The 15,489-nt window shown below is 41.1% G+C and overlaps 1 protein-coding gene across 1 annotated transcript in view; it reads right to left on the bottom strand.

Annotated features, from left to right (window-relative positions):
* Positions 1 to 1,413: 1,413 nt before the first annotated feature.
* HTRA1 (HtrA serine peptidase 1) overlaps positions 1,414 to 15,489 on the bottom strand; it is a 50,736-nt gene continuing 36,660 nt past the window's right edge. Inside the window, exons 4-9 of the mRNA XM_024216988.2 lie at positions 7,515 to 7,709; positions 6,746 to 6,778; positions 5,277 to 5,391; positions 5,075 to 5,132; positions 4,557 to 4,652; positions 1,414 to 2,099 (exon numbers count right to left, since the gene is read on the bottom strand). Coding sequence (XP_024072756.2) covers positions 1,931 to 2,099; positions 4,557 to 4,652; positions 5,075 to 5,132; positions 5,277 to 5,391; positions 6,746 to 6,778; positions 7,515 to 7,709 — 666 coding nt within the window. The 3' untranslated portion in view covers positions 1,414 to 1,930. The remainder of the gene's footprint in view (positions 2,100 to 4,556; positions 4,653 to 5,074; positions 5,133 to 5,276; positions 5,392 to 6,745; positions 6,779 to 7,514; positions 7,710 to 15,489) is intronic.

Below are 15,489 nucleotides of genomic sequence, written 5' to 3'. Positions count from 1 at the left end.
ACTAAGCCCCTCCACAGGTGGATCCTGCCTTGCTGAGCCTGTCTGCTCACACCTAGTGCTCCTGGCATGGAGGGGCAGGGCCCTTGGGTGTTTCTGGGGTAGGCCCAGTCCTTGGGCACAGACTCACCGCTGAGTCCATGTCCCCGGGCGGGGGAGGGAGGGAGAGAAATAAATATCCCATCTCCTAGAACTGTAAGGGACCTTGAAAGGTCATCAAGTCCAGCCCCCTGCCTTCACTAGCAGGACCAAGTACTGATTTTGCCCCAGACCCCTAAGTGGCCCCCTCAAGGATTGAACTCACAACCCTGGGTTTAGCAGGCCAATGCTCTAACCACTAAGCTATCCCTCCCCCTCATATCTGTGCAGCCAGTGGCCTGTGCTCCCCAATGTCATGCCAGAGCCTCCACATTTATTTGACAAATACACTTGCAGAATTTTAAAATATTGTGCGCAGAATTTTTATTTTTTGGTGCAGAATACCCTCAGGAGTAAGATATGGTGTAGGGATTAGTTTAGAAAAATTCTATAGCCTGTGTCCAAACATGGAACATTATGATCAGCAAGGATGGATGATTCAAGGTCAAAACCTATTGCCTAAATAGGGGTGAACCCAGTTTAAATCATGTTTTGCATCGAGTCATGTTTCAGGGGCTACAGAGAAACTTCTTTAAAGTGAGGATGGCAAACTACTGCAGGGGCAAAATGATCTCTTTATTGACTGTCAAAGAGAGAACAGTCTTCTACACAGTTCTTGTAGGTCAGTGGTTCATTTTCCTAGCTTTCTCAAGATCCATCCACAGACTGTAATGAACTCCCCCAAGTACTATGGACCATTGCAAATCTTGCCACCTTTCACTCCACACCTCTTATTCACAACCACAAGCAGCAGAAATTGCATACTTGAAAAAGTAATATTATGAAAATTTTCCATGCATTATAGCAGTCTTTTATTCAAATTTAGCATCTGGAACAAGAAGAGATAGCGAAATGAGACCACATAGCTATACCTGGACCATCACTGGTCCATGACTCACAGTTTAGGAACCTCTGCTGAAGGAGAAGTGTTTCAGACACTGTTTATATTATAAATTTAATTTCAAGAGGAGAAAATATGGTAAAAAAAGAATTATACATGGAAGCCTGCCCTCTTAGGATAGCTAAGATACTATAGCTAAAGACTAAGCTAAGAAACCGGAGTGCAAATGCTAGGCTTTCTTTCCTTCAGATGTTTACCTTAGACTTCGGTGACAGTATATAGGAAACTAAGAATACGTTGAAAAGTAAAAGGGTTTTGGCTCAATGACAGAGGAAATAAGTCCATCGAGAAATAGTTTCAGGTAGATATTTGGTACATTTCAAAAGTAAAACATCCAACAACTTACATGAGGCAAAATGAATGACACCAGAAAAAAATACTGTAGAATTATTTTAATAACACTAGGAAAAGACTGAAGTAGTAAAAATTCTGCATGGATTCTGAAAAGGTGTTTTTTTTTTATTTTGTTTTTTGTTTACAAGCCAACATTTTTCCAACTGTGTTTTTTATCCCCAAATTCTATCACAATGGCATTTTCCAGTTAAAGGAACAGCTATCCTATTTATACCTGAATACCACAACACACATTGTGTGCATGAATTTTGTTTTGTTGAAGTCTTAGTTGAAAGAGTGACACAGAGAAAAAAATGTTGACTGTTTAAGCAGTAACAGTTGTGTTAGCCAGTAAAGAATACATTGCATACATAAAATACAGAAGGAAAAAATTATCATCTGGAATATCTGTGGCATTACATTGGTGTTGTTGGCCAATACTATTCTTTTGAACAAGCAAAATGTTGTTCAAAAGTCTAATGTTTCCTGTACCAGCACAGTCATAATGTAAGCAGTCCACTGTTGCTAAAAGAAAACATGAAATCCAGCTCATGTTTCTGATTAAGGGTCAATTTCTTCAGGAACCACTGTTATCATAATATCTTCATTGCCCCTGCGTACAACCATATTCAGAGTATTGTCCTTTTTAATAATGTCACTGACATCACTGGCTGAGATTATTCCCTGTCCGTTGATGCTTATAATCACATCGTTTTCTTTCAGGCCACCACTAAAATACAAAAAAGGGATACGTTATCGCAACTGCCATTTTATCCTCCTCATAATGCGATTGAAAAAGAGAACTGAATGCTCACAATTCACCAGGACTGACATTCAAAGGACTGGATTCTAATCTGAGATGCATAGAAACAACAACCGGTTTGATGAGTTATGTGGTGACGTGTATCAGATAAGACAAAGGAGTTTTATTTCAGCACGGAAATCTTCAAAGCTTTCACGCAATTATACAATTTAAGAGCAATTCCATCGGAGCAACACTGTGTACAGTGGCAGGTACACATGGCAGATATTTCAATCCGCATCTCAGCCCACTCCAGTAGGGGACCTGTACCATTTAATAGAACTGTATATTTAGTATCCCACACTGTTCTCTATACATAGCTTTGTTGGCTCAATTACATCTCAAATGCAGCCCCACTAGGATTCAAAACTAAAATGGAAAATAATGTAGATCTATTACACATGGACTCAGTAGGATGCAGTTTTATTCCACCCATTATTATTATTTTTATTGCAATAACACCTCGGAGCACCAATTATGGACTAGGACCTCTTCATCCCAGGTACTATACAAACACAAAACAAAACAAAATGGTCCTTGCCCCAAGAGCTTACAATGTAAAAAGACAACGGGTAGATACAGATAGACGGGGACTAGATAAGTCAGACTGAGGCTCTTTCTACTTCAGATCCTCCACAGTCTGTGCTGAGTCCCTTTCATATTTTATTCACAAGAGCTGGCTAAGACTGCAGCTGGGACTGAGGAACAGGAGTGGGGAAGGGAAATATTGTACATACCATATTGGCTTGCCCTGTCATGCACAAAACTCTGGCACCAAGTGATGGAAATACTAACCCAAGGAACCAGATCAGACATGATTCAACCTCTGAGCATAATCTTTACACAACCACACAGTAATAATACGCCTCTTCCAGTCACCGAGAAATGTCTTACCCCAGTGCTTCTCTCAAGCTACATGCCTTGGCTAAGTTTTCTGGTGCCCTACTCAGAACACCTTAAATGGGCTTTATTTTCAGAGGCCACGTGGCTCAGCGCTTTCTGAAAACAGACTCCTTTATGGTTCTCAAGTTGGGCAACCAAAAAAATCACGAGTCAGATTGGAATATTTTGGTCCTTGTGGGTAGGTGCAACAGGACCCTTCTCTCAATTAAAAAGACTGATAGAATTTTGTGGCAGCAAGAGCTGTTTTGAGTTGATATCACACACAATACAAAATGTCGGTGAAAAACCCAGCCCAAATCAAAGTATGTACACATTTCATCAATAAAGTTGTCTGAAGGAGGTTAGGGTGGGCAATAGCCATCAATAATGATCAACACGTTAATATCAATGTGATTCTGAACTCCTAAGTGCTATACTACATTACTTGTCTTCTACCTCTCTTCTTTCCCTTCTGTCTCTTTGCTAACTGTTCTCACTCCCACACTACAGAACATCTTTTTTTGCATGCTCTCAAGATGCAGGCTCACTTTCTCATCCCAAATACAGCCAAGTGTCATCCACTCAGGTCAAGAAGACAAGTGCAAACCCCACACTACAGTACAATGAACTAGATTATTCCTGCAATAGTTTAAGGGAGACTCAGGTTGCAGGCACATATCAGTGCTTTGCCTGAGTGTTACCTTTCAAAAATGTTAGTTACAAAACAAAAAGCACCTGTAACAGATGTTAGAAACCTAGCCATGATTGGTTAAGCTTAAGGCACCCAAACTCCGCTCCAGAGAGATGCCAGCCAGCCCTCTTCCCTTCTTTGAACACAGATTATTAAAAATGTGTGCCATGAAATGTTAATTTTCTAATGTGTTTCGCACATACATGCCTCTTACCCTAAATGTGCTGCACAATAACCTTTGCTCTTTTCCTATAAGATCACTAATTTCATGTTCCTGATACTCTCTCCTCACCCACCTGACTTAAATAGTTTATTTATTTATGTATTTTAAGTTAACCAAGTGAATCATGAGAATTAAATGCCCATGTAAGGTGCTAGATGGACACAGCCTCTGACCATGAAACACAATCACACAGGCAGCAGAAGCACAAGTTTCCCCAAACTGCCCTACCAATGTGTATCCCAATCATGACCTGGTGAGATCATCTCTAGAAGTGAAAGGATGATTTAGCCAGCACGTCCACTCCATGCTTAACCTCTCTGCTGAGATCTGTGACGAGGGCTCCACTGTGATAGTCTTTTTTGTGATATAGAGGGCTGCCCACAAGGGACTGGACTCAACACACCAACTCCTTTCATGTAAACAGCCAAACAGTTGTCAGATGGCAAAAGTTTGGTTGATTTTAGCATAGTCAAACTTGTCGTAGGGGGTGAAAGCATCTCATTACCAGTTCATTACGCTGATGGTTGCTGTTAGGAAAAAAAAAAAAAAAAAGAAAAGAAAAAAAGAATAAAAAAGTCCTTTCACTTACGCTTCAGCTGGCGTATCTGGAATTACTTCAATAATGTAGGCCCCAGAAACAACATCAGGAAAGTCTTTATGGTGTTCCTTCAGCTCTTTAGCTTTGCTGAAAAAAGTGACTCCAATTTAAAATTATTTTGACAGAAGGTCATTTCACTTATAAGGAATTTAAACTACAAGGATTGAAAAACCTCAATCACTTAATCTTTATTTGCTATGGTATTTTATACATACTGAGGACACATATGGTACAATTCAGTTCAGATTCCTAAAGACTTGACAAGATTTTAAAACTTTACACTTATTTTACAGGATGCAGATTTCTAAATACTAATAAGTATCTTCTACTGGCAATAAATAGACGAAAACAGAAGTAACAAAAAAATCAGGCCATTATTTGTAGATCTTCAGGTGCTCCTTGTGAAGCATATTACAATAACCCATTTCAATGTGACAGAAGCAAAATTTGTGGGAATGGCCACATTTAAATAAAATTACAGGCGGAGGAAAGAATTTATCTTTACTCACCTAGGAGAGAGTGACATCATTCGAATGCCAATGTATTTCTTTTTAGTTATTGCTTTTCCTGTTAGAAAGAGAAAAGAAAATCTTGACTTATTGTTCTTATGAGAAGTCCTGGTGGTCTTAAACACAGAGATAGCCAAATATTTTGATGTTGGTTCCCTATTGTGTGACATGTGCCCATTTTTTAAATAGTACAGTACAATACCTTTAGCTTGTCTGTCATGTGATTCAGTTAAGAACTTTTTAATTTTATCGGATGGAATTGCAAATGAGATTCCAGCTGTAACTTTTAAAGTGTTAATTCCAATCACTTCACCATCCTGGAGAAATAAAAAAAAGTATGTTAGCAAACATGAAACACCATGACAAAGAAACAATGCAAGGGAAGATGTTCTGCAAGCAGTCACAAAGAAAATTAATAAGGTATATGCAAAATATTTTGAAGCTAATTTATTAGCCACTAAACTTGGCTTAAAAATATAAAGTTAAGAAACTTTGAAAAAAGGAGTCTAAGTTTAAAACTCAAAGATTTTGCCATAATTAGAAAAGTCTGTGGACAACATTCTGATATGAGTTTCACTGCTGTAAATTTAGAGTAACTACATTAACATTCAATATAACTATTCCAGATTTACACCAGCATAGTCAAGATCAGAATCTGGGAATGCTCTTACTCGCAATAAACAGCACCTTATTACACAATTGGTCCCATTATTTTCAATTTGCTTATTTCAGTGGCACCCTATATTCAGCATGAGTAACTTTATCGGATACTGGGCCTTTAAATGGAAATACTAAAATGTCACACTATCGTTGCTGAACTTGTACAGTGTGGTAGGCCAAAAGTAACTTTAATATTCTGTCAGTCTTGTTGTATATTTTTCAAGGCAAAATTGTCCTTTCTGACACAGACTAAGTAGCTTCTCCATAGTGAGGACCTCCAATCACACATTGTCTGGCTATGCTGGAAGGATGACAGAATTAGGCCACAACTTTATTCTTAAATGTTTGGAAATACCCAGAAGACAAAATTGTACTTGAGTTTGCTGGCAGTTGTTGGGCTGGGTCAAGTCAGCATCTGACTGTAAAACAGACCCTTGACCCCTTCCTGCCCTGATCCAGAGTGGAGATTTTCTGCTCTATCACAGTGATGAACGCACCATGAAGGGAGAATACATACGGATACCACTGAACTTAACTTCGATTTGCAAAGAGCTTACATACTTTATGAAAAGTGCAATTACTTCTTAAACATACATTTCATGTTTAATATTAGCTTTTGCATAGCATCAGCATACAACATACTGGGCATTACACTCATTTTAAACTATGCAAATGGCAAACACTTGGAATACTGAACTCCAAGTATATCATGTGACTGGCCAATAAAAACACAGATGAGCGATTAGTAAGCACCCTGCCACGTTTGTACAGTCAGCCAGTTATCATCAGAACTGAATCACTTTCTTTGGCAAATTTCTTTCAGAACAATGAATTTTGTTATTTATTTCTTTTTCCATCTTGTGCAGATATTTATATGTGTTTTATTTCATTATGTGTTTATGTTCTATATAAAAAACAATAAAAAGAAAGTTAAAATATTTCTTTTAAAAAAATGGACAGGTTAATAAAACACACAAACTTAAAGAATTTTGTTTTAAAAGAAACCCTTACCAGGTTTACTAAAGGTCCTCCAGAGTTTCCATACTGAAAATAAAATGGACAGATTATATTTTAGTATCTGTTTCCATAAAGTTACTACAAGCACAAATTTAAGTATTTTAAAAGAAATATTGAAATATTTCTAGTTATTTTCCACTTTCTATAAAATAGTTGCACAATTGCACCCCTTCAGAATCGCAAAAAATATCCCCCCTAACTGTACCCCTTCATAGTTCAACTTTTTCAAAACTGGGTTTTTAATTCTTTTGCCAATGAAGTTTAAGAAAAAAACAGCAACACAGAAGACTTTAACAGTTTACGTAGTATTGTTAACTATCAAACCTAACTCCCAGGGCCATGACAACAGCTCTTGAGGCCAAGCGCAAGAACACAGACATCAACATATTGCTTTGCCATGGTCCCACATAAACACAAGCTTGGATATTTTTTTTTAAAATGTCTCGGTGACAGCGTGATGAATTTTTAAATGCTATTTAGCATCCAGGGAACACTCTTTACAAGTTCAAACAATTCCAAGTTAGGTCAGATATTTTATGATTAATTACTTGATATTGTCCCTTTAGGGACTTTGAAAAAATAAACAATACTTTAGCCATGGCAGTTGTCCATGTTCATACTGATAAAAATCCTTTTAAACAATAAAAACCAGCAAAACCCACTTTTCTTCGGGAAAATGGTTGACAAACTTGTAGCTGCAGCTAGAGTCAGAAGTCTACATTGAATGGAACAAGGGTTATTCAACTGTGTAGAAGTGACCTACATTGATAATTGCATCCGTCTGAATGTAGTCCATATCAGAGTTCCGAAGCCCTAATTCCTTTCCTCCACGTTGGGTAGTACTAACAATCCCCGTAGTCACTGTGTTTTGGAGTGAAAATGGACTTCCAATTGCAACCACGAATTCTCCAGGCCTCAAGTCTGCAGATCGACCAAGCAGCAGAACTGGCAATTTACCCTATGCATAAATTATGGTCAGAATCATCGTAAGATATTCTTTTGCAAATAAAATCTATACCACTGAAACACACACAAACTGATTTAACAGAAAAAATGAAGAAACATGCTCTGCTATCACCAGGGATTTTGTGTGACTATGGAAACGATACCTCCATGAGCTTTTAAATCTAAGAGGTGTGCTCTTCAGATAACATTTCTTTTTTCCACATAGTATAGCCATTAAATCAAAAGCAATTACAAAATAAATGAATATTTATGCACTGCTCTTCAAGGCAAATATCTGAACACACCAGGTTTGGACTTGTGTCTGACAGCTTCTTGAAATAAATTAACAAAACAGCTGTAGATGTAAAAATAATAAAATAAAATGCATGCATTGCTTAATACTGAAAAATAAAATACAAAGTAGAGTTAAGGTACATAACCAAACGTACAGGTGGATAAAAGTAATTTCTATTCTGATGAGGAGTTTAAGTCAGATACAGCTACTCCGTCCTATAGATTTTGGGAAATCTGGAACATAATTAACCCTATCCCCTTCCTGACATGCCGAGCTCTTCTTCTGAAGGGACACTATTAATAAAGGTTTTACAGTATTATTATTTGTATTATGGTAGCATCTAGAAGTCTCAGTCATGCACCAGCATCTCTTTGTGATAGAAGCTGTACAAACACAGAACAAAAATAAAGGTCTCTGTCCAAAGATCTTACAATCTAAGATACCCCCCAACATGCTTCCTAACTTCTAGGCTGGTAACCCTATGCCAGTAAACCTGCTATTGCTTTCGCTAACCGAGATTGCACTGAGCCAGAGAACACCCATTCTAACATCCATGAGATCTAGGCATTCCCATGAGGATTCCACTTCTGAAGAATTCTTTTCACTCTTCATTGCTTTCAGTGAACCAAATCCAGGCCCAAGCAGTGTCCATGGTAAACTATCAGCAGCAAATTGGCATGGCTGGTAATACACCCCACCCTATAGGTGGAGACAGTGGCTCTATCCACTCAACTGACACATACGGGAATTGGGCTGTGGAGAATGAAGGCAGCGAAGCCATGTGCAGTGATTTTCCAATGTATTGGATCAAGAGATAAGACTGGGTTCCTCCCAAGCTGACTAACATCTGGGGAGAGACTGAAATGGCTGGCTATCCTATGGAGGGAACACAGATGGGCCCTGTCAGGATGACGATTTCCATATGGCAACTGGAGAAGATTGGCCCCTTAGCCACCCTCACATTTATTTATATAAAAGGAAATATATTGGTCCCTTCTTGTTTCCACCCCTTCTTTCCCGCCAACAGGAGCCATATTTGGGTGACTGTTACTGAAATTCTAAGGTAGCAGTAACTTGTGGATTACTTTAGGTTCTCAAGAGACCCCTGTATTAGAGTTCATTTTGAAACGGTCACTCAACTTTCATATTCTTTACTCAACAGCATCCATCTACAAAGAAGGCACGGTGGGTGGGATTTTTATCCCCCAAGTTATACCTATTATAAAAATACTTTTAATCAAACTGATATTAAGAAAGGGCTAGGCTGAGTAACTATTTAAATCTCCATTTTGTTGCTCTCCATAATTTTACTAGCTCTTTGGTTCTTGGAAGACGTTTAACATTTTGTAAGCATGGCCCTGATCCTTTGAACACTTATGCGTGTGGTTAATTTTATCATCCGACAGGTCCCATTGAGATCAATGAATTACTCACCGTGGGATTGGTGGCAACCCCAGTTTTATCTCTCCCTCCCCCTCACCCCCCCCAAGGGTAGCTGCATGTTCTCCTGAAAATTCTCAGGTTTTGGTAGCTGCACCCCGCTGCCTCCAAGCCCTGAGTGGCTGTAGCAGGGGGACCCACAAGATAGCAGTGCCTGCAGTGGCAGCTCTGGCCCCAGAGTGTCTGGGAACCGCAGGAACAGAACGGCTTGGGAGTAGCAAGAGGACAGAGGGAGCTCGGGACTGGCAGCACCTAGTCACCGCTGCACAGTACTAGCTATGGGGGTCATAGCCAGGTGGGAGTGGGGTGGATCCGGCCAGTGCCACATCCAGCTTGGTGAGATCAGTGCCCAGGGAAGCTCCAGGAGCAAGACTCCACGAGGGCTGACGCCATCTCCTGGGGATAGGATGAGGCAGGCAGTACCCAGGGGTGTCAGACAAATGTCCTGGACTTCTGCACCTCAGAGGTGGCAGCCCTAGGTGGAGTCTGGGGGGCAGGCAAATAGGTAGATGTCCTGTTTTTTTGTACCTAAGAGGGCAGACGTCCCTTTTTTTGTACCTACAGGCAGCAGCCCTAACTCAAGCACATAAAGCTGAGCACATACGTAAATGTTCACAGGCCAAGGGCCTAGGTTTCTGAAATCTAGTTTAAACTACACTGATTTTGTTACAAGAGCATGATGCAGGAGTTATACTGTTGATTGGTAGGATGAGGGGAAAGGGAAATCAGATAAATAAAATAGGAGAAGTCTCACATACGCAGACCTGAAGAGAGGAGTAACCTGCTTGCTAGGCGTAAATTTAAAATAGGCTTCCTCCTTCCTCAGTCCATTTTAAGATTCACTTCCTTGTTCTCAAGCAGCAGCCATGAAACACACAAGCCTAAATTTTCAAAACAGGCCAGTGATTCTGGATGTTTTATTTTGGGAAGCTCAGTTTGAGACACCTTAAAGGGCCTGATATTCAGGGCTCAGCATTTATTGAAAAACAGTCCCCTTCCACGTACCTTTGTGTTGAGCACCCAAAACACAAGGCACGCAAAAATCACTAGTCACTTTTGGAAATTTGGCTACAGCTAGTTTCTGGAGTCAGACCCTTAATAGTTTTCATTCATCAATAATATCATAATTTCTTAGTATGGGACTGAGAAAAAAATCCCTAGCGTAAGACAACAAAATATACACATCTCTCAAGAATATTTTGCTTGGAATTTTTCAGTTAGGGTTTTATTTCATAAAGTATATTCTGAAAAATATTAAGTATTTGTAACAAGAAAATAAAAACGCTTCCATTACTACAGTGATCAGGTCCATATATGCTACAATGAAAACAGTCACAACTTTCGCAGTGAAAGTTTGACTCACTATATCCTTTTATCTAACTGCATTTCAGTTCTACCAACAAAGTTTTACTGAGATGAGCATATTGCTTTAATAAAACGGAGTGCCAAACCCATAAAACAGGATAAGATACTTCATCTTCTGCAGTTTCAAGACAGCAAGAAAATAATTAACCAGCTGCAGACTAAAGAGACTCATCTGGGTAGGCAACGAAATAGGCAACACAGCAAGGGAGGAAGTTTGCTTTCTAATCATGTTTTGAGGAAACACTTTTAGGAAGTTAAAATACAGTATAATTACAAGCACTATCTGTGGGCCAAATAAGGGCCATGAATACAGATTAATCTGATATTCACAGAGAACCTCACCAATACAATGCAACGTGCAGGGGGCAGCCATAATTTGACTGGCTGCACTGAGAAGCACAAAGTGTGTGTAATGTCAGCTGTGCTAGCAGTCCCAGAGGGGTACTGTCTGGATGGTGAAAGGACCACAGTCCTACCTCCTCTTTTTGCTATTGGTGGTGGAAATGCCACTGCTGAGCACACTCCCCTAAATGGCTTATGACCTTTACAGCATAAGGTCAAGATGCTGTTGCTCTGATAGTGTCACACCTCCCTCTCTGCCTAGTTCCTCCTTTGTATAAGCATACATTTGCCCTATGTTTGGATTTCAGCCTACTTCAGATTTAACCAATTAGAGCATGAACTTTTAGTGGTATGTTGTAAGGTACTTTTAGAGCAGAGGGCTATTTAAAAACAGATAAAAAAAGAAACTGACCCAAATAAAATCTGAATAGACAATATTTTCTTCAGTTAATAATGTTAAAAAACAAACCAACAACAAAGATTTATGTTGATACTTCAGAGATTTATAAAATATTCCTGTATAAACATTTTTGTAGCCAAAGTGAAATTTGGCAGTAGAAAGAAAATACATTATAAGGAATCACTGACGAGTGCAATTATTTTTAATTGTGCTGAGTTTTCAAGCCTGGGCCCATATTAGTTAAACTTTAGTTCAGAATCTAACACTGTACGGATTGGCTGTGAATCATCTGTGTGATTCAACGGGCCTTCTGGAACGAGTTAGACTAACCTTTCATTGGCTTAGAACAAAAAAACAAACTCAAAAAATTGTTTCCCTCTGCACACATTATGAAACACGCTTTTGAAAAGCATGTGTTCCCTATACAGGGGGGTGTTTGTAGAATAGACTGCTGTGTACTTGAAGAGAAAGCATTTTGAGCTAATGGTCTGTAACTACAAATTTGATTCATTATTATTATTTGTCAAAATTACTGAAGTTGCATCTGCTTCCATAGTTAATTTTTACCCTTAATGAGGCTCTGTGGATGTAGGGGACCATCCATGCAGAGCTCATTGCAAGGACCCAAGACTGCAATGAATCCTAGGTAAAGCTTTCAAAAGCCCCTAAATGGCTTAGGAGCCCAAGACTTTCAGATCACTGAAAATCAAGGATACTTTTCAGAATGTTACTCCTTATCTTTAATTTCTTGGTATAGCGTCACGGATACCTGCAGTATTATGCAAATGTTAATTTATTAAAACAATGAGATAGTAATTGTTAAGTGTCAGTACATGTAAATGCACACATTATAGTCAATCGATTTTGTATGCTACCTATGGTATGTCATCTTTACGTTCCTGGGGATTTAAAAAAATAAATTAAAAAAAAATCTTTAAAAAAAATAGCAGCCACAGTGACAACTAGCAGTATTTCACTTCTTGAAAACAAACAAGAATTTAATCCAAGTGGTAAAAATTATCCACTGGAACTAGGGAAAAATGTGATTAAAATTACTAGACCTAGTTAGAAATGAATAATAAGATGTGTACAGCACACCTGGTCTACATAAAGTATCTTGTTCCAGCCTGCAAGAGGAGTCTTATAAAATACAAGGCAACTTATAATTCAGTAGCTGAAACAAAACTATAAAAGGTGCCCTCCACAAGCTCCAGTTAACAAGCATTTCTCATGATGGCTGGAGTATGAAAACAACACTTAGGCCTGGTCTACACTAGGCGTTTATGTCGAATTTAGCGCCGTTACATCGAATTAACCCTGCACCCATCCACACCACGAAGCTATTTAGTTCGACATAGAGCTCTCTTAAATTCGACTTCTGTACTCCTCCCCAATGAGAGGAGTAGCGCTAAATTCGAAATGGCCATATCGAATTAGGCTAGGTGTGGATGGAAATCGACGGTAATAGCTCCGGGCGCTATCCCACAGTGCACCACTCTGTTGACGCTCTGGACAGCAGTCCGAGCTCGGATGCTCTGACCAGCCACACAGGAAAAGCCCCGGGAAAATTTGAATTCCTTTTCCTGTCTGGGCAGTTTGAATCGCATTTCCTGTTTGGACATCATGGCGAGCTCAGCAGCACTGGCAACGATGCAGAGCTCTCCAGCAGAGGTGACCGTGCAATCCCAGAATAGAAAGAGGGCCCCAGCATGGACTGATTGGGAAGTCTTGGATCTCATCGCTGTGTGGGGCGATGAGTCCGTGCTTTCCAAGCTGCGCTCCAAAAGACAGAATTCAAAGATATATGAGAAGATCTCTAAAGCCATGGCAGAGAGAGGATACAGCCGGGATGCAACGCAGTGCCGCATGAAAATCAAGGAGCTGAGACAAGGCTACCAAAAAACCAAAGAGGCAAACGGACGCTCCGGATCCCAGCCCCACACATCCCGTTTCTACGAGGCACTGCATTCCATCCTAGGTGCGGCCGCCACCACTACCCCACCCGTGACCGTGGACTCTGAGGATGGGATATTGTCCGCGGCCGGTTCCTCGGACATGTTAGCGGACGGGGAAGATGAGGAAGGAGATGAGGAGGACGAGGCAGTCGACAGCGCTTGCACCGCTGATTTCCCCGACAGCCAGGAGCTCTTCATCACCCTTACCGAGATCCCCTACCAACCGTCCCCAGCCGTTACCCCGGACACAGAATAAGGGGAAGGATCAAGCAGTAAGTGTTTTAAACATCTAAACATTTATTTTTAACAGAACTGGAATATTTATAATATTAACAATGGGTTTTTCATGATTTCTTTGCCTTAGGCGCTTAACTATTTAGTCCCAACTATTTTAAAAAAAATCTAACAATGTCCGGTTTTTCATGATTCTGCTGCCCAAGACGCTCCACTCTTTAGTCCCTGCCAGTGCAGCTACACCAAAATCCGGTCTATATGTCCGGGGATAGAGATGAAATCCTCATGGGAGATCTCAACGAAGCTCTCCTGGAGGTAATGTTCAAGCCTGTTCATCAGGTTCCTGGGGAGAGCGACCTTATTGGGTCCTCTGTGGTACAAAACGTTTCCGCGCCAGGAGACAATCAAGTACTCAGGGATCATTGCCCTGCAGAGCATGGCGGCATACGGCCCTGGTTTTTGCAGGCTTTCCCTAAGCATCCGTTCCTTTTCGCTGTCCGAGATCCTCATCAGGGTGATGTCGCTCATGATGCCCTGCTTTGAATTAGGTAGGGGAATGTTAGTATTGGGACTGCTTTACAGCCACGCGGTGGAGGCGGGAGAGGGGCAGCATTCAGGGATCTTTCCCTGGGACAGCCGCGAGGGGGTGGGACAGGGGCAGAGTTCATGCTTGCCTGATTGCTGGCAGCAGAGACTGGCATTGCTTTCAATGTGAAAGGAGGCCAGTGCTACTATTAAAGTTTTAAGCAGCCACAAGTCTACGGCTTACCATGTTTGCCCGCTACACAAATTCCGGTGTCCTGCCCCGCTTCTCAGATCGCCACTGCAAGACCACAGGCACTGAAGGCGAGGGCCGAAAATTCGACCTTGTCCTGAGTGCGTATGTGATAGGTGCAGTGCATGGTCTTGTTCACAGAGAAAGACTATGTTCTTTGTTCACAACTACATTTATCTTTCTGAGGAATTCACTCCCTTTTTCCCATTCCCACAGCCACATCTGCGACTGTCTCCCAACCTAGCCTGGCATCACACTCCCAGAGGCTAGCGCAGATTAGGCGGAGGAAGAAGACGACGCAGGAGGACATGTTCTCAGAACTAATGTGCTGCTCCCGAGCCCAGGCTGCCCAGCAGACACAGTGGAGAGAGAACTTGTCCCAAATGCACAGAGCAAACATGGAACGGGAGGAGAGGTGGCGTCAGGAAGACCAGCAGGTGACTCAAACGCTGCTTGGACTGATGAGGGAGCAAACGGACACGCTTCGGCGCCTTGTGGATGTTCTGCAGGACCGGAGGCAGGAAGAGAGAGCTCCGCTGCAGTGTATCTGTAACCACTCTCCCCCACTACCAAGTCCCTTACCCCCCTCACCCAAAGTCCAAAGAAGGAGGGGCGGCAGGGGCCGTGAAAAGTTTCACTCCTCCCCTGCAGAGTGCTGTAGCACTAGAAGGCTCTCATTCCCCAAAATTTGAAAAGTCCTTTCCTACCCATCTCACACAAGCCCCCGTCCAAGTTTCAACCCCCCTGTTTCATGTGTAGTTACTAATAAAATATACGTTTCTGTTAATTACTGTTTCCATCATTTTCTTTCGGAGGAGAGTCTGTGTGAAGGGGGGGAAGGTGGTTGGTAATTGGACAGGACAGTCACCTTTAGCAGGGTACAGAGACGGGGGCAGGTCCAGCAGCAGGGCACATACACAGTGCAGTTACTAGTTACCCTGGTCAGTCTGGGAGGTGGTTTTCATGTTCTTGGGGGGGGGGGGGGGG

Source organism: Terrapene carolina, unplaced genomic scaffold, assembly GCF_002925995.2.
Source record: "Terrapene carolina triunguis isolate 2854851 unplaced genomic scaffold, T_m_triunguis-2.0 Scaffold95, whole genome shotgun sequence".
Taxonomy (NCBI): domain Eukaryota; kingdom Metazoa; phylum Chordata; order Testudines; family Emydidae; genus Terrapene; species Terrapene triunguis.
Note: the sequence above shows the minus strand (reverse complement) of the source record. Positions and strands in the feature narration are given on the sequence as shown.